Source organism: Giraffa tippelskirchi, chromosome 5, assembly GCF_054371585.1.
Source record: "Giraffa tippelskirchi isolate mGirTip1 chromosome 5, T2T-mGirTip1v1.2.pri, whole genome shotgun sequence".
NCBI classification, from domain to species: Eukaryota; Metazoa; Chordata; class Mammalia; order Artiodactyla; family Giraffidae; genus Giraffa; species Giraffa tippelskirchi.
The window spans coordinates 51,045,751-51,073,195 of record NC_137279.1 but is presented as its reverse complement, the minus strand read 5'-3'; the positions used below and the strand labels follow the sequence as shown (position 1 = coordinate 51,073,195).

Below are 27,445 nucleotides of genomic sequence, written 5' to 3'. Positions count from 1 at the left end.
AGGCAACTCCAAATGGAGGCTTGCCAGTGGAATCTTATTCTTTTGCTTGGAGGTTTGGGAATTACCAGCATATCAGCATATTCGCTTTTAAATGCCAACACAGTACTTGGCAGACAGTAGACCATGAATAAATGTTTATTAAACAAATGGGAAAATAATGGAAGCCTAAATACTACAATTGGCCATTTGAAAGATTTTGAGGTTACCTGTTCTTTGGGGTTGTTTTACCTCTATAACTTCCTCCCTTCTCCTGGTAACTGCTTCCATCTTTTTAAAAATTAAAAAAAAATTTTTTTTATCTTTTGGCTGCACCAAATGGCATATAGGATCTTAGTTCCCTGACCAGGGATTGAACCTGTTGCCCGCTGCACTGGAAGTGCAAAGTCTTAACCACTGGACCATCAGGGTAGTCCTGTCCATCTCAAGCTTCAACGTGAGGGTGTCCTTATGCCGCAGAGTCTTCCTTTCCATGGCTTTGGCTCTCCCCCTCCATCTCTCCTCCCAGGTGGTGGGTACTGGCTGAATTTGTGATGGCAGTTTCCAGAGCCTCTGGGGACTTCTGGGGCTTCATTTATGCATTACATTTTCCCGTAACATTTACAGGGGTCTTGTGCAGAAACAGCTCCTCTTCTAGAGTTGTTTGTACAGAAACATGATGTGGGAGGCACTTGAAAAAGGTAGACTCTAACTTCTCTTGAATTTGTTTTTATTTAATTCAGCTTGGCACTCAAGGCCACCAAATCTACTTTTCTAATTAGGCTTCCCCCCTCTCTCCTCTATTAATAAACTCATAGCCAAGCTAATCTGCTCAGTGATTAATGAAATAGCACACAGGTTGGCATCCTCCACTCCATCACCTCCATAAATCCCGCCTCCCTGCTCTTCCAGGTGTGGCTAAAGGATCAACTTCCCACCTAGTTTCCCCTCTGTCCCAGCCACTGCCCGCTCTGAACTGTGAAGTCATTTATGACCTGCACTAATCTGAGGCAATTAGTCTAGGCCTTTTTTTTGAACTGCAGGGTTTGGAAACCAGCTCTGCGGTCAGGTTGCTGGGTTTGAATCCCAGCTCCTCCACTTACTAGCTTTGTGTTGTTGGTAAAGTTACCTAACTTCTCTGTACCTTTGGGCCTTCCAGATGGCATATGGAAGGAGACTGGTCTTACTGGGGCAGATGGGTTTCTTGGAGGCCTGTTCCAGAGGATTAGGAGAGACCATAGGCTAATCAGGTCCAACTGTCTTGGCATCTGCTCCCTGCCCTGCACACCAGGACATGAAGGTTGGCACAGTCCCAGCTGGAGCTGTTCTGTGTTTGAGGATCCCTGGCCCTGAACTGTACAGCAGCCCATTTTTACTCTCGGAGGCTGAGCTGCCAGGTTTCCTCAGTCTCCATCCAGGAGGCCCACATCCCTCAGCCTCTGCCTCTGAGGTTCAGTGAGTGGGCTTTAGAGTCAGAGCTGGACATGGATCCTAGCAGACCCTGCTGTCTGCTGTGTGACCTTAGGTAAGGGCCTGACCTCTCTGAGTCTCAGTTTTCTCATTGATAACATGGAGATGATAAATACTCACATCACAGAGTGTGGAAATGAGAGGAGAAGGTGCATGGCAAGTGCTTGCCCAGGATCTGGCACCCCTCTTTTTTGAATTTCCTTCCCATTTAGTCACCCCAGAGCACAGAGCTCGCTGTACTATACAGTAGGTTCTCATTTTGTACATAGTAGGTTATCTATTTTGTACATAGTAGTGTATATATGTCAATCCCCATCTCCCAATTCATCCCACTCCCCCAGCATTGATTATTAATAACCACTATTTATCAATACTTTCACAGAATATCAGATACCAGAATATCAGAATATTTTCAAAGAATATCAATACTTTCACAGAACACATAACAGTTGCTATTGTTATCTGGTAGGGTCATTTTCACATCTGGTGCTCTTTCAGATGACACTTCAAGGACTTGTTTTGTCCAAAAGTGAAAGAACTTCATTCCAAGTACGTGCATGACGGTGTGTGCATGTATGTTTACAAACACTCTGATCTTTGTAATGGTTTCAAATATCCTTTATAAGAATCAACAAAATGGAATAAGTGACTCACAGCTTTAATCAATAAAAATGAAAGTGCCAGTAGAGCACAGAGGTGTGGAAAGTTTCAAGGAGAAGAGATGGGACTCTCAGAGCACATTGAAGAAAGAAAGGAGATCATGACAGTGATATTCAGACTCCATAAAATTAGATCTAACATTAATCTTGTGAGTTACAGACTCATTAGCTGTGGGACTAAACTTAGTAGCCTCAGATTTTCTGCAGAATGCCTGAAATTGTTATTAAAGACAGCACGCCTGCTCACAGCACGTGGGAAGCATGGGAAGATATTTCACATCTGATGGAAACACTCAGGCCCTCAACTCTATCTGAATTAGCAAATGGAAAAACAGGAATGGCAACACATAGTTTCCATGTTAGTAGTAATGCTGGCCCTGTCTATGGAGGCATCCACTTTTGTGCTTTACGAGGATAAAGGCAGACTCCAGCATGTACCATTTACCTCCTCCTGAAATCTCTTCAGTTTCTGAGTAAGACAATTTCCCCTGACACCACAGCTGCCTCTTAAGCACTATTGTTAAAATAGATGTTGTACCTCCAGGTGTGGAAGGAGCCAGGGCCAAGAACAGAATGGGGTGTTTCTGACAAAGGCTCATTGTTTGCAATCTGTTTACAGTGCCTGTTTAACAGAGCTAATAATAGCAAAATCACAATTTCCACAGAAGGCCGTGTTGGCAGGAAGATGACATTTCGGTGAGTTCAGAACATAAGCGGGAAGCTGCTTCCCATTCCTCTGCCTCCCTAACCCGAGGACTCTCTGGAACCAGTTCTGTGGTTCCAGGCCCTCTCCAGCCCCCCTCTGTCCTTCTCCCCACCATTTTTTGGTGAAAATGTGACTTCTGTGAAAGGCTGGGTCCTGTCTGCACAGGCCAAGCTGGCTTATACCTGGTGTTCTTCTCAGAACTGAAACACATCTGCAGGGCGTAGTGAGATAAATTAATCTGCCTAAAGTCACATAGCTTCAAAGTGGAAATTGAAGCTCAAAGCTTCCTGACTAGTTTGTCATCTGATTTAATTCAGTGAAAAATACTCCTACTGAACATGCTCTATGTCCGAAGCCTCGTGCTGGGTGTCTCTATAAGTATTTGCACTTCTGTGTTAGGGTTCTTATCAAAGTCCTAGATGGCTCTGTTCATCTCTGTTAGATTCTTATGGGCATGGATTGTGCCGTGTTTTGGGGGACAGTTGGACTGGTAAGTGCTCTTAGGTAAATAAGTAGAAAATAGACATCATCCATCTGCATGTCATCAGTGGGCAGACTTAAGTCAACTACTCTACTAGTGACAGTGATACTTGCATCAGTCCATCCACCCATCTATCCATCCATACACATACACATCCACTTCTTGAACCCTTAGCAGACATCTATTATATGCCAGACACTGGGAGGGATAATGGTGATTCAAAGAAGAAAGTCTTTGAATCTTTGACATAAAGAAAATCTTTATGTCAAAGATGTTCCAGTTTATAGAGGGAGATAGATATTCAACATGTAAGAGTTGAATTGAAGAATATATATATATATACACATATATATATAAAACTCATGTGTGTGTGTTAGTCACTCAGTTATGTCCAACGCTTTGTGACACCATGGACTGTAGCCCACCAGGCTCCTGTATCCATGGAATTTTCTGGGCAAGAATACTGCAATGGGTTGCCATTCCCTTCTGCAGGGGATCTTCCTGACCCTGGATCAAACCCAGGTCTCCTGCATTGCAGGCGATTCTTTACCACTGAGCCACCAGAGAAGCCCATAAAACTCATATATGTATCTATAACTCATATATATTATTATATAACAATATATATAACTCAATCACTTGCTGTACAGCAGAAACTAACATGACATTGTCAATAAATTATACTTCAATAAAATAAAATTTTAAAAGTTGAATTATAAGACAGTGTGGTTCAGTTCAGTTCAGTTCAGTTGCTCAGTCGTGTCTGACTCTTTGTGACCCCATGGACTGCAGCACGCCAGGCTTTCCTGTCCATCACCAACTTCCAGAGCTTACTCAAACTCATGTCCATTGAGTTGGTGATGCCATCCTATCATCTCATCCTCTGTCTTCCCCTTCTCCTCCTGCCTTCATTCTTTCCCAGAATCAAGGTCTTTTCAAATGAATCAGTTCTTCGCATCAGGTGGCCAAAGTATTGGAGTTTCGGCTTCAACATCAGTCCTTCCAATGAATATTAAGGACTGATTTCCTTTAGGATGGACTGGCTGGGTCTCCTTACAGTCCAAGGGACTCTCAAGAGTCTTCTCCAACACCATGGTTCAAAAGCATCAATTCTTCGGTGCTCAGCTTTCTTTATAGTCCAACTCTCACATCCATACATGACTACTGGAAAAACCATAGCTTTGACTAGACAGACCTTTGTTAGCAAAGTACTGTCTCTGCTTTTTAATATGCTGTCTAGGTTGGTCATAACTTTTCTTCCAAGGAGCAAGCATCTTTTAATTTCATGGCTGCAGTCACCATCTGAAGTGATTTTGGAGCCCCCCAAAATAAAGTCTATCACTGTTTCCATTATTTTCCCATCTATTTGCCATGAAGTGATGGGACCAGATGCCATGATCTTAGTTTTCTGAATGTTGAGTTTTAAGCCTACTTTTTCATTCTCCTCTTTCACTTTCATCAAGAAGCTCTTCAGTTCCTATTTGCTTTCTGCTGTAAGTGTGGTGTCATCTGCATATCGGAGGTAATTGATATTTCTCCTGGCAATCTTGATTCCAGCTTGTGCTTCATCCAGCCCAGCATTTTGCATGATGTATGCTGCATAGAAGTTAAAAAAGTAGGGTGACAAAATACAGCTTTGACATACTCCTTTCCCAATTTGGAACCAGTCTGTTGTTCCATGTCCAGTTCTAACTGTTGCTTCTTGACCTGCATACAGATTTCTCAGGAGGCAGGTTAGGTGGTCTGGTATTCCCATCTCTTTCAGAATTTTCCATTTTGTTGTGATCCACACAATCAAAGGCTTTGGCGTAGTCAATAAAGCAGAAATAGATGTTTTTCTGGAACCCTCCTGCTTTTTTGATGATCCACCGGATGTTGGCAATTTGATCTCTGGTTCCTCTGCCTTTTCTAAAATCAGCTTGAACATCTGGAAGTTCATGGTTCATGTACTGTTGAAGCCTGACTTGGAGAATTTTGAGCATCACTTTGCTAGCGTGTGAGATGAGTGCAATTGTGTGGTAGTTTGGACATTCTCTGGCATTGCCTTTCTTTGGGAATGGAATGAAAACTGACTTTTTCTAGTCCTGTGGACACTGCTGAGTTTTCGAAATTGTACTTATATGAAGTATCTAGACTAATCGGATTCATAGAGACAGAAAGTAGAATGGTGGTTGTCAGGGCTGGGGCAGGGAGAATGGGGCCTTATTGTTCACTGGGGGTGGAGTTTGAGTGTGGGAAGTTAAAACAGTTTCTGGAGATGAATAGTGGTGATGGTTGTATACAATGTGAATGTACTCTGTATCACAGAACCAAATGCTGAAAGATGGTTAAAATGGTAGATCTTATATATGTTTTAACAACAGCAACAACATCCTTTACACAAACAGCGTGGTGAGTACTCTGAAGTCTGAGGACAGCTGACCCCTTGGAGCCCAAACCTGGCCCAGACCTCAGAGCCTTTGTGCCCCTGCTTGTGGAATGGGGCTTGGGTGGCTGTGGGAATCAGAACAAATGCAGGTATAAGATCTGGAGGTGTATCTTACCTAAGCTATAAGGGAGTTTGCTTCATTATACACTTCTTTCTAGCAGCCATGAGTTCTATCCACAGTGGACACCAAATTAAAAAGGCCACTTGGTGAATAAAGAACATTTGCAATGGTCTATCACTACAAAACAAACAACCCCCAAACTTAGTTACTTAAAACAATAACCACTCTTTGATTATATTCTTTGCAGCCAAAGATGGAGAAGCTCTATACAGTCAGCAAAAACAAGACCAGGAGCAGACTGTGGCTCAGACCATGAACTGCTTATTGCCAAATTCAGGCTTAAATTGAAGAAAGTAGGGAAAACCACTAGACCATTCAGGTATGACCTAGATCAAATCCCTTATGAGTATACAGTGGAAGTGACAAATAGATTTAAGGGACTAGACCTGATAGACAGAGTGCCTGATGAACTATGGACAGAGGTTCGTGACATTGTACAGGAGACAGGGATCAAGAAAATCCCCATGGAAAAGAAATGCAAAAAAGCAAAATGGCTGTCTGAGGAGGCCTTACAGATAGCTGGGAAGAGAAGAGAAGCGAAAAGCAAAGGAGAAAAGGAAAGATATTCTCATCTGAATGCAGAGTTCCAAAGAATAGCAAGGAGAGATAAGAAAGCCTTCCTCAGCGATCAGTGCAAACAAATAGAGGAAAACAACAGATTGGGAAAGACTAGAGACCTCTTCAAGAAAATTAGAGATACCAAAGGAACATTTCATGCAAAGATAGGCTCGATAAAGGACAGAAATGGTATGGACCTAACAGAAGCAGAAGATATTAAGAAGAGGTGGCAAGAATACACAGAAGAACTGTACAAAAAAGATCTTCACGACCCAGATAATCACGATGGTGTGATCACTCACCTAGAGCCAGACATCCTGGAATGTGAAGTCAAGTGGGCCTTAGAAAGCATCACTACAAACAAAGCTAGTGGAGGTGATGGAATTCCAGTTGAGCTATTTCAAATCCTCAAAGGTGATGCTGTGAAAGTGCTGCACTCGATATGCCAGCAAATTTGGAAAACTCAGCAGTGGCCACAGGACTGGAAAAGGTCAGTTTTTGTTCCAATTCCAAAGAAAGGCAATGCCAAAGAATGCTCAAACTACCACACAATTGCACTCATCTCACATGCTAGCAAAGTAATGCTCAAAATTCTCCAAGCCAGGCTTCAGCAATACGTGAACCATGAACTTCCAGATGTTCAAGCTGGTTTTAGAAAAGGCAGAGGAACCAGAGATCAAATTGCCAATATCCGCTGGATCATTGAAAAAGCAAGAGAGTTCCAGAAAAACATCTATTTCTGCTTTATTGACTATGCCAAAGCCTTTGACTGTGTGGATCACAATAAACTGTGGAAAATTCTGAAAGAGATGGGAATACCAGACCATCTGACCTGTCTCTTGAGAAACCTGTATGCAGGTCAGGAAGCAACAGTTAAGAACTGGACATGGAACAACAGACTGGTTCCAAATAGGAAAAGGAGTACGTCAAGGCTGTATATTGTCACCCTGCTTATTTAACTTATATGCAGAGTACATCATGAGAAACGCTGGGCTGGAAGAAACACAAGCTGGAATCAAGATTGCCGGGAGAAATATCAATAACCTCAGATATGCGCATGACACCACCCTTATGGCAGAAAGTGAAGAAGAACTAAAGAGCCTCTTGATGAAGGTGAAGGAGGAGAGTGAAAAAGTTGGATTAAAGCCCAACATTCAGAAAACTAAGATCATGGCATCTGGTCCCATCACTCCATGGGAAATAGATGGGGAAACAGTGGAAACAGTGTCAGACTTTACTTTTTTGGGCTCCAAAATCACTGCTGATGGTGACTGCAGCCATGAAATTAAAAGACGCTTACTCCTTGGAAGGAAGGTTATGGCCAACCTAGATAGCATGTTTAAAAGCAGAGACATTACTTTGCCAACAAAAGTCCGTCTAGTCAAGGCTATGGTTTTTCCAGTGGTCATGTATGGATGTGAGAGTTGGAGGGTGAAGAAAGCTGAGCGCCGCAGAATTGATGCTTTTGAACTGTGGTGTTGGAGAAGACTCTTGAGAGTCCCTTGGACTGCAAGGAGATCCAATCAATCCATCCTAAAAGAGATCAATCCTGGGTGTTCATTGGAAGGTTTGATGTTGAAGCTGAAACTCCAATACTTTGGCCACCTCATGCGAAGGGTTGACTCATTGGAAAAGACCCTAATGCTGGGAAGGATTGGGGGCGGGAGGAAAAGGGGACGACAGAGGATGAGATGGTTGGATGGCATCACCGACTCGATGAACATGGGTTTGGGTAGACTCCGGGAGTTGGTGATGGACAGAGAGGCCTGGCGTGCTGCAATTCATGGGGTCGCAGAGAGTCGTACACGACTGAGCGACTGAACTGAACTGAACTGAAGTTTGCTCATGGCTCAGCCCTGGGCTAGGCTCAGCTGGGTGTTGTCTCTGCTGTATGTGGTGCTGGACGCGGTTAACCCATGGGTCTGGGGTTGGAAAAGTCGAGTTGGCCTCCCCAAAAGTATGGGGAAAAATAGGGGCTGGCCAGGCCTCTCTGTTCTCTGTTCTCAGGGAATAACATACTTAATAAGTCAGATTGATTTTTTTATTACTTTCAATCCACGGAGCTTTGCAAACATCATTTGGCAGAATGACACCATTTAATAAATAGAAACAACTTAAAAATTCATTATGCTTCTGACTCTTGTCATCACTCACTTTACATAATTTACCTAGATGTTTGAACACCCCTCTTAGAATTTATAATTTGTCTTGTTTCAAGTGGTATATGATATTTCTTTGTTTCTCTAAAGTTTCCTTTATTTATCCTTATAGGCTTGATTACTTTTATTAATTGTAGAATTAAATTGATTTAACAGAAACACATTTCTTATAAAGTCATGGAAAGTGTGACTATCACTATAAGAATATTGTTTAAGGCTAATTCTCTAATTTTTTTCTACATGTTTACTTCCATTTTACAAGTTACATCAAAATGAATATAAAAATCTTAAATTCTGCAGGGGTGGGATCAAGATGGCAGAGTAGGAAGATCCTAAGCTTGTCTCCTCCCATAGACACAGCAAAACTACAACTACATATAGAACAGTTTTCCAACACAATGTTCCAAAATCTGAAATGCAGCAAAAGCAGTTCTAAGATGTAAGGTTATAGTGGTACAGGTCGAACTTAGAAAACAAACAAAAAATCTCAAAATAATTATCCCTACACCTAAAGGAACCAGAAAAAGATAATCAAACAAAGCCCAAAGTTAGTAGAAAGAAGGAAATGATAAAGATCAGACCGGAAATGAATGAAATAGAGACTAGGTGGTCAAGAAGTACAAACTTCCATTTATAAGATAAATAAGTACTAAGGATAAATAAGTACTAAGTACTTTACATCCTTCATTACATCATCCAGGGGTAATTGAATACAATGACTTAGTGTCAAATTAAAAACATTTAGAAATATTTCTAAAATTTTGACTGAAATAGGGACTTTTCCCCTAACATATAGGCGCTAGTACTGTCTGAACAAAAAGTTTCCATGAAACTATGTCTTATTGACAGTTTTTCTTAAACATCAGCAATAAAGTTTGATTATTATTTCAAATGTTATTCTAACTCCACAAGATCAACAAAATTTAAAATTTCTTGTTTTAAAATAAAATTTTAATATGCGTTTATATGAAACAGTTGAAGGTTCATAGAAAGTGAATGTTTTACTCTTTTGATTCATAACTTTTAAAATAAGCTGTTTTCTCATTTCAGTAGGTATACGTTTTCCAACAAGTGGGAACATAAATCTAGAATGTAATATATTCTTATAGAGATACTATTCTTTTTAAAATGACTGTTGAATATTTCATGTTGGGAAATGCTTGATTATGCTTAAGCACATGCTGGCTAGTGTTAATCTTTTTTTTTTTTTAATATATATATTTATGTGTTTACTTGGCTGCATCGGGTTTTAGTTGCATTTGCATCACACAGACTAGCTGTGGCACACAGGCTGCAGAGTGTGGAGGCTTAGTAGTTGTGGTGTGCAGGCTTAACTGCTCCGTGGCATGTGGGATCTTAGTTTCCTGACCAGGGATTAAACTCCCGTCCCCTGAACTGCAAGGCAGATTCTTAACCACTGGACCACCAGGGAAGTCCCTAGTTAACTTTTTAAAAGGTACTTCCTGAATATTTTAAATCATTTAGTCAATATTTTGTTAAATTTTGAAGATTTTGTTCTTTCAAATATGTTACAGTGTGAAACTGATCTTTTGATTATTTCATTGATAATTACAATTCTTATTGAACCTCAAGCTTTGGCAAAATGTGATTGCCACTCTGTTGAATATCTAAATCTTTTAACAGTCAACTCAGAGCACCATTTGCATCCTATATTTGTATTCCTAGCACTGATGAGAGACTCATATTTTAAAACAATCTATTTTGCATTAAATAAATAAAAAGTATTATGTGAACTTGTACCAATTTTTGCACAATATAAAAATGTTCAGGTCATTTTGAAATCTACACAGTAGGTATTCTAGGCTACATTTCATTATTAATATTGTTTGTTCTTTGCAGACTCAGAAGATTGAGTTGTATGATATTTAAATGGAACATTAATGAATGTATCCATGCTTGGTCCTCTTCTTTGTTCTGAGAGTTTTAAAAGATATTTATTGATAAATTCTTGAGTTTATAAATATTGAAACACTACATTTACCACTTACACAAACATTACAATGCACAAATACAACTGAAGTAGCAACTATTTAAAATCTGTGGCAACCACAGATTCCAGTATAGTGATAAACAGGGATGTCAACTACATCGTGTGCTCTGTGATAAATAAGCATCTGAGAGGCCCGTTTATCAATGGTCCTTGTGACATCCTATGACAATTGACCCAAATGAATGAGTTTAATTTAGAATCTTTAATTATTTATTAATTTTACTGTTTGCTGCAGTAACTTTCATTCTACTTACCAATTGGAACAGAAATCTTTCAAGAGTATCACAATCACTACAATTATACCAGTGAATATTGGCTGAATAAGTTGCAAACTGAAAAGTAGAAGGTCTTTGAAATCAAGTCAAGGGTTCTTCCTGATTGGGAGAGATGCCGCAAGATGTCCCCAAGGAGAAAAGATGAGAGAGGAGAGAAAACGGCTTTGGCAGTAGCAAGAAGGAAGCAGGAAGCAATGTCCTGCAGACAGCGAAGAGGCAGAAGTACGTGTTCTGGAGGAGAGGTGACCCACATAGTGCTTCATGCCAGCAACTCATGGAAGCGGCAGGACCTCAGAGACATGGCAGTGTGGTGCCCAGGGAGGCTGGAAAAGCCAGGCAGAGGAGCTCCCAGACACACCACCTAAGAGAGAACAGAAGGCCAGAGGTGAAAGAACCAATGACCAGTTCAGTTAGGATATCTCAGCAGGAACCGGTTGGACTGAAGACCCAAGCCCGGTGCTTTGGTGCTACGTAAGCCCCTCAGAAGCTCTATCCAAACTCATGGGGGAACCCCACAGAAGGCTGATGGTGAATTTCCGACTAGTCCTGCAAGCTAGAAGGGAGGTCCAATTGGATTTAAATTATTCTGAGGAAAATGAAGAAGTGATTCATCCAGCAGTCACGAGTCTACAATTGATAGCCAGCTTCTCCACATGTGTGAATGTGTGCCAAGCAAATTAAGTAGACAAATTCCTAGGCTAGATAATGCCAACTTAGATTTTTGAGGGCATGCAGAGCAGCAAACATTGGAAACCAGTGAATAAAGTCACTGTGCTCAGCGCAGAGCTGTCAATAAAAGGCATTCAACTTTCAAAAAAAAAAAGGATTGATGAATAAACTATATGCAAGCAAAAGGTTATAATGCTTTGAGAGATGAGGAGTAAAGGGAAAATCTTTAGATCGCGGTTTGAGCACACCAGCTATAAAATACAATTTTGGGACAATCGGAAGCAGGTACAGCAAGATGTTAACAGTTGTTGAATCCAGGTGATACACAGTTGAATATTCAACTTGCTCTTTTCTTTGCTGTTCTATATGTTTGAAAATTTTATAATTTGTAGTTGCTGTTGTTTAGTTGCTTAGTCGTGTCCAACTCTTATGACGCAATGGACTGTAGCCCACCAGGCTCCTCTGTCCATGGGATTTCTCAGGCAAGAATACTGGAATGCGTAGCTATTTCCTTCTCCAGGGGATCTTCCTGACCCAAGGATTGAACCCGAGTCTCCTGCGTTGGCAGGCAGATTCTTTACCACTGAGCCAACAGGGAAACCCCAAATTATATAATAAAAGCCATTAAAAATCCAAATTCTCAGGGCATTCCAATAACCAAATTCACCAAAGAGAGAGAAACATAGAGTCTTAGTGAGGTGGATTAAGTGGGCATATTCTCTGTCTGGTGGGGATTTGAGGAGTATTTGCATAGTGGCTGGGGAAGAAGCTGGTGAGTGGGGTTTACACAGGAGGATGGGCAAAGCTTTCTGGGATTCTGAGAGAGTTTGGCTGGGAAGCAAAGGAGTAACTGGATATACCACACCAGCCCTGAACTGTGCAGAGTTCATTTATGTGAAATGCCAGTGAGGAGATGTGCTGTGCTGTGCTGAGTCACTCAGTCATGTCCGACTCCGTGCAACCCTATGGACTGTAGCCCACCAGCCTCCTCTGTCCATGGGATTCTCCAGGCAAGGATACTGGAGTGGGTTGCCATGCCTTCCCTTGGGGATCTTTCTGACCCAGGGATTGAAACTGCGTCTCTTATGTCTCCTGCACTGGCAGGCATATTCTTTACCACTAGTGCTAGCTGGGAAGCCCCAGTAAGGAGATACTTAAAAAATTTTATTTTTATTTGTCTGGGCTGGGTCTTGGTTGCGACCCAGGGGACCTTTGATCTTCACTGAGGGATCTTTAGTTGTGGCATGTCAGATCTAATTCCCTGACAAGGGATTGAATCTGGACTCCCTGCGTTGGGAGCACAGAGTCTTAGTCACTGGACCACCAGGGAAATCCTAGGATATACTCTTGAATTCTGTGCTAAATGAAGTCTGGTCAGATTTTCCTATGAGTGGAATGGGGTTGGTGAAGGGATAGAAGGGGCTCACAGCCCATTTAACTAAGCTTCCACATGGATTCAAAGACATACTTTTTTAAACTTTGATTGTTTCTCTGATGCTTATGGGTCAGGTGGAGAGGGAGGGTCATGGAAGGAAGAAGCAGGATAGGGTTGAGGGTTGGAAGAAGCTTCATGATGAACCAAGTTTTCAGTCATGTGGGGACATGTTACATGTCTTCACCCTTGAGAAACTGAAGTGTTACTATTCATAAGATAAGAGAAGGAAGAAAACCAAAACTAACCTGTATACATAAGCTTGGAAAGAGGTTAGGAGGCTAACCTAACCTGTATAAAGAGGTTTAAGGTCCAATGGAAGTCAAAGCTTCTGCCATCTTGGACCTAGTTGGTTCTAACCAGTTTATATCGTATCCTCAAGGGCTATGTCATTCTTTTATAGGATGTGCCCTGCCCGCTTTCCTCCTGTTTCAGGAGGCCCAACTATGTTGTCAATGGTACTTGCTCCCTCTGTCTCTTTAGCTTTTCCATTCTTAATGTGTTGATTTCCTTCTTATGACCACGAGATTGATGGTGTATTTCTAGGCATCAGGTTTGCATTCCAGGCAAAAAGAAGTATATATCTCAGAGGTTCATGCTGTGTCACAACAGTCGCTCCTACCTGCACAGAGGCTAGGAAAAAAAAATCAAGTAATTGGCTTTTCAAATATCTACAGCAGCTGAAACAATATAGGTTGGCAGGATATTATGATTTATAAGAAATATATATTTGATCATTCAAATGTCCACTGTCCTGACTCACTGCTCCCAAAACCCTTGAAATATCCCGAGAGATAAGAGCAGTGTGAGCATCTTTTGTTATAATATTTTGGTCTCTTGTCCTCAGTTCCTGAAATCACTTCAGAGCCAGAAAGGTGAAATGGTGTCTTGTTATCCATAACAAGCACCTTTCTACAACAACTGGTTTATGTTAATGATGTGACTTTTGGAACACTCCTAAGAAAGGGGGCTAGTTGAGTGAGGGATCAACTATGATTTTAGTTACTGACAGTAGGATCAGTCCTACTCCCTGGTTTCTGGGAAGGGGAGAGAGGATGGAGGTTGAGTTTGTCAGCAATGGCCAAGAGCTTCCAGGTTGCTGAACCAGAACACATCACTGTGGGTGGGGCATCCCAAACTCCATGGTGACAGATGCTCTTAAGTTCGAGGGCCTTCCAGATCTTGTTCTGTGTATCTCTTGATCTGGCTGTTCATTCATATCCTTGAATATCCTTTGTAATAAACTGGTAATCTAGCAAGTAAACTGGATTCCTGAGTATTGTGAACTGCTCTAGCAAATTAATCAAATCCAAGGAAGGGATCATTGGAACCTCCAATCAGTTGCCAGTCGGACCTGATCGTGTGATTGGCATCTGAACTGGACACTGGCTTGTGAGACTTAACTTGTGGAATCTGATGCTATTAAGATTTGAGTTGAATTGTAGGACGCCCAGGTGGTTTCTGAGGATTGCTTGGTGATATGGGAAGATATAACCCTCACACTGGAATTGGGTACAGAACACTTTGATTGGTCACTCAACATCCATTCCTAGTTACTTTATTCCTTGCCTTCCTGTACTGTGTCACATGCACTTTTATTTTTTTTTTAAAAGACATTGGCTTGTGGAGGAGTTACGTACTATTTCAGCAGTCAGCCTGGGAACTTTATGGGTCCCTAGGAATGCCCACAACATATGGGTACTAGATAGTTGTTGAATAACAGTAACTGCCTGGGATCTTATTTTCTGAAGTTTTACCACTGCAGTCACCTTTACAAGATACCACTTTATAACTGATAAAATGAGATACAGCAGGGCTGGGGAATGGGCAAGAAAAATAGGGCCTGTGATATGGATGGATACTTAAAAGTCAGAGTGGTAGGATAATTAAATGTTCCTTTCATGTAGAGGCTTCTGATTCTGGTAATGCTGGAGTAGATAATTCAGACCAATCTTCCTACTGAACACAATTTTAAAAGCTGAATGAAATGTGTATATATATATATTTATATATGCTTGAAAGCACCAAAGACTCAACAAAGGAGTAAGGAATTACTGAGGCCAGGTTCTGAGAGTGGTCGGGAACCCAGAGAGGCCAGACTAGCACTTGGGGCCAGTTTTTCTCCAGAGACATTTGCTAACTAAGGAGGTGGCTGACAGGCTGAGTTGTGCTATTAGTGCTTTCCAGGGTGGGGGCAAAAGTCAGAGTCCAAGGACCACCATGGTTTAGAACTTGATAACCCACTTGCTTTGGCTTGGGATCTAAAATGACTGCTCTACTTGAATAAGAGTGAACCAGAAATAAAGACATCCTTTACGCAGATCACTGTTAGTGGGTTAGCCCACAAAATCTGTCTCTGAAACTGGATCCAGGTAATTTTAGAGTGCTCACTTCCCCCCAGACACTTGGCAAAAGAAGTATAAAATTTTCCTTGGAGAAAGATAACATCATCTTAGAAACCTCAAATTTCCACAAAGAACATTTCAAAACAAAGTTTGCCATACAATATAAAATTACTAGACAGATGAGAGGCTAGGATTCCATAAGAAGGAACCAGTAGAAACAAAAGACAATAGATCAGCCTTAAGGGTCTCGAAATATTTAAATGATCAAATTTCCCTTTGAGATTATTGTATTGTTCTGGTGTTACAAAAATTTATGCAGCATAATCACAACAATTAAAAAAAATAACTGATATAAAATAAAAAGCAAAAAATAAAGCTAGAAAGAAATACACCACTTTTGTGTTAGTGGCGTCTGAGAGTGGCAAACAGCGTTTGCTTCATTTTTTTCCATCTCTGTATTTCCAAATTTTCTTTAATGAAACTTTATACTCGGAGACATATTTAGGTGAAAGATAAAGTGGCAAAAAGTATAACACAGGGCAGGGCTGAAGTCACAGGTGTGCAACCTCTACAGTTGCAGGGCTTGGGGGAGGGTGTCCTATACTCAGACGGGCCTCACCCTTGGTTTAATAATCTTCTGTTCCTATGTTGAAAGTCTCTCTCTGTGCTGTGCTTAGTTGCTCAGTCGTGTCCGACTCTTTGGGACCCCATGGACAGCAGCCCGTCAGGCACCTCTGTCCATGGGGATTCTCCAGGCAAGAACACCAGAGTGGGTTGCCATGCCCTCGTCCAGGGTTTCTTCCCAACCCAGGAATCGAACCCAGGTCTCCTGCATTGTAGGTGGATTCTTTACCAGCTGAGCTACCAGGGAAGACCCCTTTCCCCATATATATTTAAATAAGAAGCCCCACATTTGCATTTTGTGCTTGGCAGTGCAAAGTATGTAGACCCAGAGGCAATTAAATGTTGACCCTTATGCAGATAAGGAAACCGAGATTTACAGAGGTTAGGAAAGGTGCAGTTAGAATGGGGTCTGACTGCAAAAGCACAAGCTCTTGACACTTCCATTAGACCAACGCCAATACACACCGAACCACTGCTGCCGCCTCTCCAGCCCACAATAGTCCTCAAAGTCTAGCTTCCTCAATCCCAAGGTCAGACGGCGGGGGAGGGTGAAGGATGCGAAGGAAAGATGCTCATGGAGAATTTGCAGGGATGCGCTGCAAACGCAGCCTGAAGCATTATGAAATCCATAGCTGGGAAACCCACTGGACAACCCTGGGGTCCAAAAGATTTTCCTGTCTCCCCAACCAACACAACATCAGCATCCTTAGCCCCTACAGTGCCCACTCCAGAGTAACTGCGAGATCTGGGAGAAGCCGCAGCCTTTAGGCGCGAGGTACACACATACCCTTCCGCAGCTTCCCACCTCCTCCAGACGCACGTGTTTAAAGAGTCCCTGCTCCTCCCCACACCGCCCCACCTCGACACTGCGGTCCCGCCCCGCCCCGCCCCGCCCGCGCTGCTAGCCTCAAGTTTCCTCGGAGAGGCCAGCGCGCACGAGCGAGGCAGCCTCGGCGACCAAGTGCCCAACGGCGCTTGGCCGCCCACCTTTCCTCGGCCCCGCCGCCGCCGCAGTCTCCTCCCGCCGGGGAGGGCGTGCTCGGCGGAGCCGGAGCCGAGGGTGGGGCGCCAAGAGGGAGGGGACCCCGGCCGCGCAGCTTCAGTGCTCTCAGTGGCACAGGCAGCAGCAGCAGGTGGAGCGAGCTTCGCGGTGAGCAGCTCTTGGCCTGAGATCCACTCCAGCGGGCCTGCTGGGCTGGAGCCCGTGTGCCCGGGCTCGTTAGACACAGGAGACATTAGAGTCCCACCCCTAGTTCCCGGGGAACTTGGATTACCGAGGTTGGTGGGCCGGGGGGCCGCTGGAGCCTGGCGCGTTTAGGAGCGCACGGCAGCTCTGGAAACCGCATCCGGGGCGCAGGACCAAGGGAACCTGGCTCTTCTCGGCTACCTAAAGACCTGTTCTCCCGGGGAAGAGCCGCTGCCTGCTTCGGGATTTGGGAAGAGCTCGGGGTCCTCCTCCCCCGGCCCCGAGCACCTCGCTGGACGCTCTCGGTTGGCGCCCAGGTGGCGCGGGAGGGTCCTGAGCGGCGCTCTCGGCTCTCCTGTGCCGCTTAGACGCGGAAAGCAGAGGAGGCTCTTCCCCGGGATTCCGTGGCTCGCCCGGTCCTCTGAGGAGTCCTCGCACCCCTCGTCGTGTTGTCTCGAGAAGCCCGCTGGTTGGTATTACTGCACAAGTTCGCTATTGATTTGGTTTCTTCTTCGATTTGAGGACAATTCCCGCCAACGACGCGCGACGCACCTGTCTTCGCGGACGAGCTGGCGTCTCAGGTCGCCGCAGCCTGCGGGAATCCTGCCCCTATCCCAGACCCGCACGGCTCTGTCCACTGGCGTGCCTCCTTCCTAGCCACCGGCCTCGAGCGGAGGGTGCAGACCTGGCTCCTTGCTGCCCTCCACCCCACTTCTGAGGGAGTGTGGTCCTCCAGAGGGACTTCGGCCTCCTAGGCGCTGCTTTGTGTGTTGGTGTTGGGGTGCGCGCGGCCCCCCGCCAGCCGGCCATGGCCTTCACTTTCGCGGCTTTCTGCTACATGCTCTCGCTGGTGCTGTGCGCTGCCCTCATCTTCTTCGCCATCTGGCACGTGAGTAACTGGCAGCGGCTTCTAACTCTTCTCTTGCGCCCCTGGCCACCTCCTTCCCCAGGTCCTCTGAAATGCCACCTCACTTTCTCCGCATCGCGAGTGTGGGCGGGTAGGAGGCAGGCAGCGGCGCACCTGCGGTTAGACCCTCTGCCGCCGCCCGGTTGTCCCGGGGCGGGAGATGGTTCAGAGCATCCCGAGGCCGGCGCGCCTTCGGTGTCCTCCTACCGGCGGCAGGCGGAGGGACCCGCCGGGTCGCGGGGCAGCGCACCCTCGCCAAGGCTTGGCCTTGTGTCCCAGGCCCCGGGATGAGCGTCTGCAGCCCCAGCGACCGTCCCCCCGCCCCCCACTTCCCGTGCCCCCTCCTCTCCTGCCCGCGGGGAGGCGAAGGAGAAGAGCCACTGTGGGCCCGGCAGTTAGTCAAGTAACTATAACAACTAAACATTTAAAATGTCAGCATCTGTGGTGGGTTGCGTTTCCGCGTAACTGGAGGCAAAGTGGAAATACGACGGGGGGCGCCTTGTAAGAGGAAGTAGGGAGAGGCCGGGCCAGGAAGCAGGGTGGAGGGGAACCAGGTGATGCAGGTGGACAAAGAAGGAGACCAGAGAGGACGAGAGAGAAAAGCGAGGACCAGGGAGGGAGACCGGGCAGAGACACGCACGAATGAGGCTGTGGAGGAAAGTCTCGCAGAGACAGGTGGAGGGGAGAGAGTTTCCTCCATTGCCCTCCTGGGGTCTGAGCCAGTCAACTCCTGAAAGGCTTTACAGGTGGCACACCTCCTTCTGGCGAGATCCTCGGCATCCCCAGTGGGCACACGCTTGCCCGCTGCCCTTCCTGGGGCTGCATCAGGTTGAAGGCAGTTGGGGTGAGTCCCGACTCTGCAGGTGTGGTGTGGGAATAGGGGACAGAGTGCTTCTGAATAGAAGGAGGGAGAGAGAAGTGAGGAACGCTGGTTCTCTCACAGAGACCGCACAATATGGGACAAGTCTAGTTACTCTCAGAGCTTTGTCCTCTGAGGTTGTTCAAGCTCCCGGCTCTCACCACCAGTTGTTGGGAAGGATAGCTAAGGTCACACATTTTAAAAGGAGCATCCTGATGCTGCCCAGCAAGTCAGGTGCCAGGGAAGGATGCTGAGATGAGTTCCTGGAGGCATGGTTCCGGTGAGCCTCAGAGAACAAGCGCCCGGTGGATTGAAGACCAGGAGAAAATTTCGTGGTGGGTGGGATGAAGATGTTTTGCACAAATGGTTTCCAGAGTGAGAGGATTTCTTTGAAAATAGAACCAAGTAGCTAGCGGAGAAGGAAATGGCAACCCACTCCAGTACTCTTGCCTGGAGAATCCCATGGATAGAGGCTGGTAGGCTGCAGTCCATGCGGTCGCTAAGGGTTGGACACGACTGAGCGACTTCACTTTCACTTTTCACTTTCATGCATTGGAGAAGTAAACGGCAACCCACTCCAGTGTTCTTGCCTGGAGAATCCCAGGGACGGGGGAGCCTGGTGGGCTGCCGTCTGTGGGGTCGCACAGAGTCGGACACGACTGAAGCGACTTAGCAGCAGCAGCAGCAGCAGCTAGAGCAGCCCCTGTTACAAAGCTCTCTGACAGGGAGGAGCAGGAACCCCAGGAGGGGAAAGACTTCTGACTGTGTCACCTTAGGGAAGATGCTTAGGAAAGACATATTAAAAGTGAGAAAGTTGACCTGGATGATCTCCAAGCTTCCCATTATGTCTGAGAGGGTGTAAGTGTGTGAATCAGTTGACCCAGGAATCTAGGGGTGAGAGAGAAGGAATTCATATGTGGGAATTTCGGGGCTGATCAAAAATCCTGCGAGTGAGAAGTGATGGGATTTTGCATCATCTCTTCCTCTGTGGGGAAGGCTGGCTCTATCATACAGTGCAGAACGGAGCCTTGAAGTTGCTGACACTCGTTAAGGGAAAACAAAACTTTAGGGTAAAAAGGGGTGCAGAACAGATCATGCCCAAACATGCAACAGACCTCTCTTAATGTGCTTTAAAGGAGCTTGCTGTGCTTCTTGAGATCAAGGGATTTGTTTGCATTCTAGAAGACTAACTACTCCTCTTTTTAAGAAATTCTTCATTCGCTGTTTCTTTACATTTTTGCCTTGGCCAGAGGGTGGCAGGTACCAGAGAGCTTCATCAAACTGTCAGGCTTAGAGAGCTTTGAATTAGCCCCTGAAGCAAAGCAGGTAACCAGAAAGAATAATTTTCTCTCACTTGGGAAGATAATAAATAATTCAGGAGTAGGTTAATTAAATGGATGGTTTGTGCGGCTGGTTGACTGATAGACGTTTGACTCAAAATCGAGCATTGCTGCAATCCCAGGTTGGCTGCTACTTTTCAGGTTTCCAGTGCTCACCCCCCTGTCGAGGGGTAGCTGGATGTGGTCAGGTTCAAAGTCTGGGTCAGGTCCGGCCCTCCTTCTTGACCTGGCAAGATTCCAGTTTCTGATGATGAAAAGACTGTGCTCTTTGAATTCAAATTACAGTAACAACTCCCAAGTCTCAACCCCTTTTCCTTTCCTAATCTTTTCCATCACCCTCTCTGCAAAGCAAACAATCCAAAGTCCCATTGCATTGCTTTGGTTCCTACACTGAAAGGGGAAATCAGACATGTCGACACAGTCTGTGTACCCATTGTGTGTAGGGGTGTTGGTTATACAGTGATGATTATTTCAACCAAAATTTAGGTTAGTCTGTGTTATACTCTGTTTTCTTTTTTTTTTTCAGCTTATGTTCCTTACAAATTTCTTGATCTGGTGAGCCATATTGATTACTTACTATATATTGACATCCTAAATAATGACTTGGGCACTTAACAATTTACAGCAGTTAAAAGACCTGCCCCACTGCCATGTCTGAGCTGAAGATAAGAAGATGGTTCTTCTTAACTAATTGAACATAGTTAGGGACAGTAAGAGTAGTTGCTGTTTGCTGAGAGTTTGTTGTAAGCCCGTCTTAGGTACTTACAGAGGACTCCTCAGGTGTATCTCCAATTGCTTACCTGTCTCCTCTTCCCACGGGAGGTCTGGAAGCAAGGATGGATGTGGCCAGTCATAGCACATCTCAGTTTTTAAAAGTGACTCTAGATGTTTTTAAAAGAAAATTTTAAAGCTGAAATTTTTAAAGCTTTCAAGTCTTGGTTTTTACTTTGAAAATTTATCTGCATTTGTTTTCAAATGGAAAGATTTCATATTACTGACTAATTTATTCTATATGAGCCACCATCTTTGAGTATATTTGTTACATTTGAAAGATGCAGAATAAAACTGAGGGGTTTTTTTGTGTGTGTGTGGCTTTGCATACCATCACATACATGGTCACTTATTGTCCAGGCAGCCTTTTTGTCCTCACAACTGACATTTTACAGATGAAGAGACTTTATGAAGAGGTTATGAAACTTGCCTAAGGTTGCACAGCTGGTATGCATTAGAGCTGAATGTTTAGCTGAGTCTCAGGTTCTTATGCCCATGTCCCTTTTCTAACTCTAGTTACTGTCTTTGGATTGTTTAGCTTTGATAATAGTGAATAATATTTCTATCCAAAGAATTACCTTTTTCTGTATAGATGAAATATTTGGAGTTGGAATTTCTGATTAGAGTCACAACAACAGGAAGACGACACCAAACATACTGTATGTCCTTTTTGAAAAGAGAAAATTCTATCTCATTTTTTGAAAAAAAAAATATATTTTCTCTTTATACAAATCCATTGCCCCAAATTTTGAAAGGACGGGCACATAATCATGGACCAAAATCACTGCTAATGTCATCATCCAGAAGAGGTTTGGGTGTCTCTTCGTCCAAACACTGTGTATGTGTGTATTTTAAAAAATGCATATTGGGTGTTTAGAAGGAAAAAAGTGTTTTAAAGTGTGTCAGATGTGAAGTGATGTCTGTTTCCAGCCAGTATAAAATGAGCAATGTTACTTGCAGGAGCCCTCTCAGCTCCAGCTTGGTTGAGCCTGTTTGCAGACTGTCTCATTTATATAAGCACAGATGAAACCATTCTTTGAAAAGATCGAAGATTCATACCAGTTATTTCAGGTTTTTAGTTTTAAATTTTTAAAAAAAAATATCTAGAGTCACTTTTAAAAACTGAGTTTTGCAACATACAAGTAAAATTAATTTCCAGTGATATTTCTTTGGATTCACAGCAGCATTTGCCATTGGAGAGTTTTAACAGGCCCCAACAGAAGATAACAATACTGACTGAGGGGCAGTTTTGCTAGGTGAAATGTCTTTATGATTGAGCCTTTCAGCCAGTTCCAGCCTGCGTCTCAGGGAACTGAGCAGATCTCTCAGTTTCTCAGATTATCCATCTAGAAATGAAAATAATGGGTTTATGTGAAATGATGGGATGCCTGGGCTTGGCAATAGACTGTCCCTTGCTGCTAAGTGGCTTCAGTCATGTCCGACTCTGTGCGACCCCACAGACGGCAGCCCACCAGGCTCCGCCGTCCCCGGGATTCTCCAGGCAAGAACACTGGAGTGGGTTGCCATTTCCTTCTCCAATGACTGTCCCTTGAGGACCCTACTTTGATCTGTCCAGATGAGGGTGCTGATCTCTTTGCTCTGCTTACCTGGTCCCCACTTTCTGGTGTGTTTGAGGCATCCCCATCTCCTGTGGAATGTCACTCTTAGATGTGATGTTTACACATCCTTCCTCCCCCACTCCCCTCTTCTCTCATCCCCCACCGTGTCTTCTTTCTCCAGTGCCTCACAGCTAACACAGAACGATGCTCCATAAGAGCAGGGGACCCTTTCTGCTTACCGTGGTTTCTCTGGAGCCTGGAACAGTGCCTGCCATGTAGAAGGGGCTCAGTAAATCCTCATACAGGTTAATAATGAGGCTGGCAAATATTTTTAATTTGGTGTAGAAAGGAAAACAGAAGACTATTTAAAAAAAAAAAACACACCCAAGAAAACGTTTTGGCTGGGTGGGATCTTAGTTCTGGACCAGGGATCGAACCTGTGCTCCTAGTGATGGAAGTGTGAAGATTCCACCAGTGGACTGCCAGGGGAGTCTTGAAGACATTCTTACATATACTGAAATACAGCCAAAATATAAACTAGAAAACTCTAAAAAAGATATCTAAACCAAGATTAAGCTCTTAGACTCTAATGGAGCCACCAGCATTTCTGTGCACAGCATCAGAGACATTGAAAGACTTAGAGAATCTTGGTTGGGGCACTCCCTGCTAAGGGCACAGGGATTACAGACTAAGGCTGGGATCTCGGGAGGTCTCTCGGGACAATGTCCACATCAGTTTGGTGCTGGGGGCCTGTCACAGTGTAGTATCTACCTCCCTGCAGTTGGTCTCCCACTCCTCCCATCTCATGGCCCCAACTCCACAGGTAGACTCTGTGGCCTCCCGGAAATGTGCATTTTATTCCTCTTTCCACAAGGAAAGACTTCTACCCTCTTGAGTCTAAATTCTGCACATTTTTTCACTGTCTTGCTCAAGTATCACATTGCCAACTCTGCTCACTCCAGTCTACCACAGGCTTCTAAGAAAGCTCATGTAGCTCACTTTCTCATGTGCGTGTAAGACCTTGTGTGAGTACACACTTTCACATGTGTGTCCCAAACTCTCTAAGTGCAGTAGGCACTGTTAGAAGGGAGAGTCCTTATCTGTCCATGTCATGTATTCACAGAACTTGGGAGGACACGTGACCACATGGGGATCCCGTGGCTGGTGGTGGGTGGTCCTCAGACCGGCCATGACAGGAGGAATGAAAATCACCTCTTTGGTGGCCTTCTTTGGCTCATTAAGTCAGACTTCACCCTTCAAGATGTGGTACATATATATAATGGAATATTACTCAGCCATAAAAAGAAAATGAAATTGGGTCATTTGCAGAAACATGGATGGACCTAGAGACTGTCATACAGAGTTAAGTAAGTCAGAAAGAGGAAAACAAATATCATGTATTAACGCATATGTGGGAAAATGGTACGGATGAACCTATTTGCAGGGCAGGAATAGAGATGCAGATGTAGAGAATGGATGTGTGGACAAGGTGGGGGGGTGGGGATGAATTGGGAGATTGGGGTTGACATATATACACTACCACGTGTAAAATAGGTAGTTAGTGTATAGCACAAGGAGCTTAGCACGGTCCTCTGTGATGACTTAGGTGGCTAACAGGTGGGAGGGAGGTCCAGGAGGGAGGGGATATATATATTTACATACGTGTGGCTGATTCACTTTATTGTACAGCAGAAACTAACACAACATTAGAAAGCAACTATACCCCAATTAAAAAAAAAGAACTCACCCTTTGAAGAAAAGAGGGAGCCTGTGGCTCTGGTGACTGTGGTGGCCAGCCTTGAGAGCAGGGCCTGGGAGCTGGCCCAGCCGGGTGGCACTCCGGCTGGGTGCTGTGGATGCCGGTGTGCTGGCAGCTGCTTCTTCCTTTTGCTTCGAGACTTGACCCGGAAGGGATGCACTAGCCAGGTACCCTTGTCACAGAGGTTGGCTTCATCCTGGAGGGGCTGGCCCCTTACCGCAGGCTCGGCACTCCTGTCTGTGTTGGGGCGCTGAGAATAGAACCATCACCACCTGACCTTGAGGCCATTGTCATAAATAAACAATTGCATTGCTCTAGCTGCAATTGTAAGGGCCTCAGTTACACACAGGCAGGTAGAGGGCAGGGACTATCTTCTGTCTTACCTGAGCTTGTGTAGACACTGATTAAGTGTGTGTTGAGTTGGACTGGAGATTTCTGTCCATTCTCCATCATTTAATTACACCAGCCCAGCTCTAGACTCAGGCTGCCTGGTCAAGCTATCTGTTTATCTCTAGTTCTGTCCTGTTACTACCTTTTGCTCAGCCTTCTCTGTGTTTCCCTGGTTACCTGAGAGAGAAAACGGCATTTCACCTCGCCCTGCAGTTTCTACTTTGGACTCTCTCTGGCTCCTCTAATTTTTCAAACTGATTAATTTTTTTTATTGTGGTAAGATAGACATAAAATTGGCCATTTAAAAATCATTTTTAAGTGTACAGTTCAGTCGCATTAAGTCTATTCATGTGGTTGTACAACTATCACCACTATCCATCTCCAGAATTTCCCATCATTCCACACTGAAACTCCATACCCATTAAACAATAACTCCCCATTCCCCCTTCCCCTCAGCCCCTGACAACCACCATTTCACTTTCTGTCTTTAGAAATTTGACTATTCTATGTACCTTATATGGGGCTTTCCTGATGGCTCAAACAGTAAAGAATCTGCCTGTAATGTAGGAGAGCCGGGTTTGATCCTTGCGTCAGGACGATCCCCTGGAGGAGGGCATGGCAACCCACGCCAGTATTCTTGCCTGGATAATCCCATGGGCAGAGGAGCCTGGTGGAATACAGTCCACAGGGTTGCAAAGAGTCAGATACGACTGAAGCGACTTAGCACACAGGCACATGTACCTTATATAAGTGGAGTGACACAGTATTTGTCCTTCTGTGTCTGGCTTACTTCACTTAATGTAACATCCTCAGTGTTCATCCACGTTGTCGAAGGTGACAGCAATTCACTATTTTTTAAGGTTGACGATATTCCAGTGTATGTGTGTACCACATTTTGTTTATGCATTCATCTGTTGGTTCCAACTTTTGGCTGTTATTGTGAATAGTGTGTGCAAATATCTCTTTGATACCCTGTTTTTCATTTTTGTTGTATATACCCATAAGTGTGTTGAAAAGCAGAGACATTACTCTGCCAATAGAGGTCCATATAATCAAGGCTAAGGTCTTCCCAGTGGTCACATGCAGCTGTGAGAATTGGACCATAAAGAAGGCAGAGCGCCAAAGAATTGATGCCTTCAAACTGTGGTGCTGGAGAAGACTCCTGAGAGTCCCTTGGACAGCGAGGAGATCAAGCCAATGAATCTTAAAGAAAATCAACCCTGAATATTCATTGGAAGGACTGATGCTGAAATTGAAGCTCTAGTAGTTTGATCACCTGATGAGAAGAGCTGACTCATTGGAAAAGACCCTGATGCTGGGAAAGATTGAAGGCAGGAGAAGAGGGTATCAGAGGATGAGACAGCTGGATGGTGTCACTGATGCAACAGACATGAACTTGGGAAAATTCTGGGAGATGGTGAGGGACAGGGAGGCCTGGCATGCTGCAGTCCATGGGGTTGCAGAGTTGGACACAACTGGGTGACTGAACAACAACCCACAAGTGGAAATGCAGGAACTTTTTCACCCAGGAACTTTTGGTTCTCAGTCTTTGAGGTACCAGTGCTGCCTTTTCGTGACTCTCTGGCCGCTGTCTGTTGCTGCTGTCTTCCTTGCTCTAGGATGGACCAACAGCAGTGCCCCAGACATCCTAGGTTTATTTGCTTGCTTAAAAATCTGGTCTGTTTTGCTACATTACTCTGGAATCCTCAAGTCTTCTAGGTGAATAAAATAGTTGCAGAATCTTTCTTCAAGCCTTAGCATGGAGTCCTAGTTGAACCTTATTGAGAAGTTATAAACACTCCTTAAACAGATTTTACCGGAAACAGATCTTGGATTTTGCCATTGCCTCATGACCACAGCCATTTCTTCCAAACGATTTCATCAGGAAGAGCTAGCAGTGTTTCCTGAGACTTCTGGCCTGGGTGTGTGAGGACTGAGAAATGTACCTGACGTTGAGAACAAAGGGATCTTGTGCAAAAATCTTTTGTTGTTCATTTAAACCTTTGCATTTCTGCTCATGAATCAATGGGAAGCCCAAAGGCCCAGCACTTCTTTTCATGGCTGCCAGGGAAGGGGACCAGGCAACTTTACCTGGGCCGAAGACTGAAGTTCAATTTTGCCCCTAAGCTGGGGACTGCTGGGTCATGGAAATGAAGGAGGTTTTAGCTCACTGGGAGACAGTTTGGAGGATGACTTAATTTCCTAGTTTCTTTAGGCTGCCTTGGGTCACAAAAGTGGTTTTAAAAGACAAACCAGATTTATAAAAATGAAAATTAGAGATACCAAGGGAACATTTCATGCAAAGATGGGCTCAATAAAGGACAGAAATGGTATGGACCTAACAGAAGCAGAAGATATTAAGAAGAGGTGGCAAGAATACACAGAAGACCTGTACAAAAAAGATCTTCACAACCCAGATAATCACGATGGTGTGATCCCTCACCTAGAGCCAGACATCCTGGAATGTGAAGTCAAGTGGGCCTTAGAAAGCATCACTACGAACAAAGCTAGTGGAGGTGATGGAATTCCAGTTGAGCTATTTCAAATCCTCAAAGGTGATGCTGTGAAAGTGCTGCACTCGATATGCCAGCAAATTTGGAAAACTCAGCAGTGGCCACAGGACTGGAAAAGGTCAGTTTTTGTTCCAATCCCAAAGAAAGGCAATGCCAAAGAATGCTGACACTACCGCACAGTTGCACTCATCTCACATGCTAGTAAAGTAATGCTCAAAATTCTCCAAGCCAGGCTTCAGCAATACGT

The 27,445-nt window shown here is 44.4% G+C and overlaps 1 protein-coding gene across 4 annotated transcripts in view; it reads left to right on the top strand.

Annotated features, from left to right (window-relative positions):
* The window catches only part of CNIH3 (cornichon family AMPA receptor auxiliary protein 3), a 281,577-nt gene that overhangs the window by 127,034 nt on the left and 127,098 nt on the right, over positions 1-27,445 (top strand). For 2 of the 4 annotated variants that reach the window (XM_081491573.1, XM_081491570.1), the window contains exon 1: positions 17,025-17,989. The exons of 1 other annotated variant lie outside the window; for it this stretch is intronic. In XM_081491573.1, coding sequence (XP_081347699.1) covers positions 17,909-17,989 — 81 coding nt within the window. In that variant the 5' untranslated portion in view covers positions 17,025-17,908. Of the gene's footprint in view, positions 1-17,024; positions 17,990-27,445 lie in introns of those variants that run through there. One more of the 4 variants, XM_081491572.1, reaches the window with a different exon arrangement.